At 30.4% G+C, this 6,245-nt stretch overlaps 1 protein-coding gene across 1 annotated transcript; it reads left to right on the forward strand.

Moving 5' to 3' along the window:
- Nucleotides 1–247: 247 nt before the first annotated feature.
- Nucleotides 248–1,506, forward strand: LOC109597515 (uncharacterized). The gene is made up of 5 exons (XM_020013219.2): nt 248–407; nt 468–626; nt 685–931; nt 990–1,168; nt 1,226–1,506. The coding sequence occupies exons 1-5, from the start codon at nt 328–330 to the stop codon at nt 1,470–1,472; spliced, it is 912 nt and encodes a 303-aa protein (XP_019868778.2). The 5' UTR covers nt 248–327; the 3' UTR covers nt 1,473–1,506.
- Nucleotides 1,507–6,245: the final 4,739 nt, after the last annotated feature.

Here is a 6,245-nt window from a genome sequence, read left to right on the forward strand (position 1 = left end):
ATATTAGAAATTAATAAAGAAAAACTACTAAATTTGTTCCGAATTAAAAACAAATAAATAATAAAATATCAAGAATTGAAAATCCAAGTAAAAAATAATGATTAAATGAATAACATTTTTATAAAGTAAAACAAAATAATTTAATTTAAATTCATAATTTGATAAAATTATATATTTACTTGAAACAGTTGAATCACCCTATAAGAAAAAATGAATTACTTGACAACAAATCAAACAAATCTAATTTAATAATGAAGTAAATTGTCAGAAAAATATTGACTTACATTTGCACATAAACTTTGGCAAACTACCTAAAATTTTTGTACAATGGCCGACGAAGAAGCACCACCCGAAGAGGCACCCGAAGAAGTTCAATCATTTACCAGCGCAAGAACTGAACCTTTAAGGTACGTACGGCATTCAACATTTAAAACAGATGTACCATACAATTTTTATTAATTTCTCAGTACCGATCCATTCACCACTGAATTTATGTACTACACATCGGTCTTAAAGATTTTGGCTCCTTTATCGAACGATAATGAAAGACAAATCGCAATTCCTTGGATCAGAAAATTGTTTAGACCCGAGTACCACACCACCAAGTTGAGGGAGAAACGAAACAGGTAAGAAATAATTATCCATTCATAATAAACAACTCAGATTTTTTTACAAATTGCACAGGTATTTATCATATTTAGTAGTGAGCATGTTACTGGACGAGTTGCAAGCCAATTTTCAAAATACGCCGCCAGAAGGTCCTCTTCCCGATTTGAACGATATAAAATTACCGACCACTAGTTGTGCTCATTGGGAATTGGACACCACGTGGCAGGACACGTTGAAAGCTTTGCCACATACTTTCAAAATGCTCAAATGCACCATTCATGATGACGAAACTGAATGTATGGCGGATCACGATTTGGATACAGTAATATTGTTTCGAAAATTTGTTTTTATCCATCCTCATACATCGACAATATTAACAGGTGTTAGATCAGGAGTTTCAATTATTCCTTCACATTGCTAGACCATACGCAGCACTTTTAACGGGACACGACAAAACAAGAATTGCTAATTGGATACAAATTTTGTGCTCCATCCATGGAAAAGATTGCTGTTCGGGAATGAAATCTATTAGGAACGATTATATTATGGCACTGACATCGTGAGTTTATTGACGTCTTTCGACTTTTATTTATTTTGATAATCTGTTTGTTTGTAGTTATTTATATGACTTAAGAACTCCTGGTCCGTTCGTGGACTATCCACCCTTAAAATACCTGTTATCACTGCCGGACGCGACGGCCAGAATGAACGATCCTAGACCGATAACGGATCCGACCCATCCGGAAGCGGAAAAGTTCCTGTGCTCTCAAATGATACCCGAGGACGGAGCATTTTGTTACATCGCTGTTACTGGCGATCTAGTGAATAAAGTTACCGGAAAAGATGAAACGAAAATCATATAGAACAATTCGACAATAAAATCGTTTACTAAAACAACTACTAAGTTGTCTATGAAATTTTTTCAGACGTACACCAACGGGAGTTGATCCTTCCCGTGTACATTAATCATTCCCGCAGTGGAACTATCATTGCAAATCCATCCGCGTTAATATAAACAATCTTGGATGGATGGGATTAGAGCCCGCACCAGCTTTGCATAGACACCGAAAACGGGAAAACGGGAAAACGGGAAAACGGTGACTGGCGGCCCGTAATTAAGTACATCATTAATAAAGATTAGCCGTGCAGCCGTCGCACGACCCGATCAAATAGTGGGATAACTAACCCGGGGTCAGAACTGCGGGCGGCTCTACGAGGGGGAGGACGCTTTCGATGTTTAGTCAACACGCTGCGCAGGGTAATTACCGCCATTTGTGGACACTGTCCGGACCTTTGCTTCGACCGTTCCAACTACGATAAGACGGGGATGCGTTTCATAATTTCGCTTATTGATTAATCACACCAATCCCTCATTTATCACTTAAAATACACTTCGAACCAGGTCCAATTAATATGTCCGTAATCCGAAACAAAGTTGGGTTGCGCCGTCAAATAAATAAATTAGCATAATTAAGCGATCCGAATCAGGGAAGAAAGTGGAAGAGAAAGGATTAAAACACGAGCGGCAATCCCCCAATCAAATATGTAAAAGTTGCGAGACAACTTCCTAAAACGCTCTTCACTCACTAAAGTAGGTTTAAAGTTAAGGGGCCGCCAGTTTCGCGAAATAATCTTATGTAAATCTGTGCTCGGGCCCAAAACGCGACGCCAACGTCCTTCTCGATGCTCCACTTCCTTTATTCTTACTAACACCAGACCAATCTTTAATAACTAACTGACAGACTCGTTTATTTAATTAATTTAATAATTAAATTGCCACAACGTTGAAAAATGTATATAATATTTTATAGATATTAAAAAAATTATTATAATTAACACAATGATACAAGGCAGAAAACTAGTTTTCTAATAAATTTTAATATGTACATTTCTGACATATTACACAGGATGGTCCCTAATCATTTTCCTAAGTAATATCTTCAATGCAGTTAGTAAACTTAAAATGAATGTATATTCTCATTGTATATTTTGAATATTGGAACAAAATTAGACAAAAAATATATGGATATTAATTCATAAATTTATATCCCGTTGTCTTAAAATAAAAAAAAGAAATTTTATACCAATAAAATGTTAATTTGAATATGAATAATAATTTAAAATATTAAACCACAAAATTAAAAAAATATAATAACAAATAAATAAACTTAATTTTAATATTTAAAATATTAAACTAAAAAATAATAAATAAATAAAATATTTACTATAAAATATAAAATTTGAAACATTAACCTTAATAAATTAAAAAATATATATATATTTAATATAAAATATATTTGAAATATTAAGCTTAAAAAAATTAAATATCATTTTAATTAAAAAAAAAAATAAAATGAAATATTTAATGTAAATTCAGAATATTTGAAATATGAAGTTTAAAAAATAGAAAAATTAATTTAATAAAAAAAATTAAAGATCAATTTAATTTAAAAAGAAAAAATAAAACAAAATATAATGTAAATTTATAATATACTAAGCTTAAAAATAGAAAAATTAATTTAATCAAAAAAAAAAATATTTAATTTATATTTATAATATTTAAAATATTAAGCTAAAAAATAAAAAATATATTAAAAAAATAATAAATAAACAAAATATTAATTAAAGAATAATTTAATTAAAAAAACAATAAAATAAAATATTTAATATAAATTTATAATATAATAAGCTTAAAAAATACAAAAATCAATTTAATTAAAAAAAAGTATTTAATTTAAACTTATAATATTTAAAATATTAAGGCAAAATATGAAAAACATATTAAAAAAATAATAAATAAATAAAAAATTTAAATATTTAATTCATTAAAAAATAATAAATAATTTAAATTTATAATATTGTAAATTTAGCTTAACTAGCATTTTAAATTTATGTATATATTTTTGGAAATATGACAAAAAAAACTAAAATTAAATAAATGTATTATGTAGTATAAAGTAAGTATAAAGATTAATAAATTAAGTTTAAACTTAAATAACAAAAATTAAAAATTTAATCAAAAAATAAATTATTTTAAATTTATGTACTTTATTAACTTTAAGAATCTAAAATTAACAAATTGTCATATATACAATAAAATATCAAAAAAAGCACAAATTATTATTATTATTATTTGAAGAATGTAATGAATATAATACTCTTAATACCCAATCTTTATTTACTTCCGCCAAATCACCGCTTAATTCAATTGAATTCATATTGTAACTATTTTATAAATTCGTGATTTTCTATCTCAATTGTTCTTGGGTAATTTCCGACATAATTCAGTACAAAACTTAATTTAAAATTTTAGTTTTAAGAGTATTTCTATGAGTATAGTAAGTAAGATTTGTGTCAGTTTATTCCATAGACCACTAATTTTCATGAAATGTATATACTTATTTCAGAGGATGCTTTATCCAGTTGGTGTTGTTAGATCTGCTATAAAAAGTTTGCCAGTATGACTTCTTCAATTTTTATAACTAAAATTACCCTGTAAATTTTGGTTTGGATAAAAAATTTAGGATTTTGTATATAAGTATACATTCTCATACTTTACAATTGAAAAAAAATATATTATATATATATATATATATATATATATATATATATATATATATATATAATATTTTAATGAACCAATAATTTTTTTTTACTGTCAACAAGACTAATCAGTTCATGTATTGATGTCAGAGGATATAATTCTTTGTACACGTTCCTGAAAATACTAAAAGTGGAAAGATAGGCTTTTAAATTAATAAAATGTAGAATGCATGTTTCTTTATTTTTTCCACTACAACCCTAAATCGGTAAAAATAGGGAGATTAAATTTACTCAGAAGTGAATAAGAATTATAAAAAAAATATTATTTATATTTCTTTATAAATATATTGATTAAATTTCCTACGAACCCCACTGGACTAACTAAAAAAATGTACATCAGACAATATATCTTAAAACATAGTGCTGTGTTTCAAATTTAAATTTAATAAAAATGATAAAAAAGGAAATTAATTTTTTGTTAACCCTTCTATATCTCAAAATTTATGACGTTTAAGACAAACATACGAAGTTTTTTTCTTAAAATGAACTATATAATCACTCCTTTAAATATTTCATCTTACTTTTGAAACATCCTGTATCAGTTCTTTAAATTTCATTTTAATTGTAATTGTCTTTCGAGATATTACCTGGACAGAAAGTCGTGGACTATAATTGTATATCTCAGCACAATCGAGGAGGCCCTTGTTTTGAGCGTTGAAACAAAACACATCTTTTCAGGAACGCGCCGCCGACTAAAGTTGTAAAGTTTGCGTGGGGCGGATGAAGAATGGGGCGGCATTTAGCGCATAAACTCCGGGCGCACCACCTGGTCCGTTCCCAGGTTATTTAAACGTTTCTTAATACAGGCCGTTATTTAAGATCGCACTATGCTAATTACCGTTTTCGTTCCTCTTCTCTCCTCTTTTCTCCTCCTCCTCCTCCTCCTCCTCATCTTTTCATCCCTTTGTCGTGCGGCGCGACTCGTTCCCGCACTATTCGTAGTCGTGTGTGTGTGCGTGTGTTTCGAAGGAGTGCGCCGATTTGCCTCCCGACTTAATTGGGAACGGGACGCGGCTTTTCGAAGCGGTAAATTTCACATCCTTTGTCGATCCTAATAAATATGCATGTGTACCGCAAACACTGGGAATTTACCGCAACATTATACGTTCAATCCAAACTTATCTAATTTACAACCGTCGTCGGAATTTTTGATCGATATTAACTAAGTTAAAGGTGGGTCAGATAAAAAAAGTAGCTGCTAGAGTTGTGCAAGTTAAATTTGGAAAAGTTAGTTGGTCGGGAGGCCTTAGGCAGAAAGATATTAATGCCTTCTGTGACTTATCTTTTGCCGTGATGTATTTTCGAGCCGCCTAAGCAAATTTTTATTACCATATAAATGTAAAAGTTAGTCAATCGCCGTGAAAAATTAGTCGCAAGTTAAGATAAGAGAGCGCCTCCCTTCGGAGCAGTAAAACTGTTGCTGGAAGCTGACGAATCGTGCGTGCACGACAGACATTCGCATTCCATCGCGGATTAGCTGCTTGTTCGTTTTATGTCGGGTTTTCGTTCAATGTTCAATGTTCAATGGTGTGTTGAAGGAAAACGTAACCGACTAAACGGACTAAAATATGTATTTGTATTCAGTGTGCGACGAGTGGTTCGGTCTTAACGGCGCATTGATACGCCGTTTCGACGTTTTCGCCTTATTTTACTATCTACTTTATGTTCTGAAAAGTTGATAACTGCCGCCCCCGCCAAACCACAAGACGCACACACACACACACACATTCGTCGAATACATCATAAATGTGTAATGATGGCTGGTTGTCTGTGCGGGGAATCTTTAAAATGCGGGAATCGAACAAGTAAACATGCATAAGATGATCCAATGATAAAACTTTAATGTGGTTTAGTTGGGGAAAAAAGATCGTAAAAACTCCATAGATGGATTATTATATTCGAGATGTTTTATCGCGAATCGTTTGAATAATCTTAAGTGTCCACAAAATTTGATTTTCTTTCAACGTCCATATATTATGTTTTTTGTTTATTTTAAATATTCAATAATATAATATAAAATGTTTACTTACCTT

Source organism: Aethina tumida, chromosome 7 (assembly GCF_024364675.1).
Source record: "Aethina tumida isolate Nest 87 chromosome 7, icAetTumi1.1, whole genome shotgun sequence".
In the NCBI taxonomy this organism is placed as follows: domain Eukaryota; kingdom Metazoa; phylum Arthropoda; class Insecta; order Coleoptera; family Nitidulidae; genus Aethina; species Aethina tumida.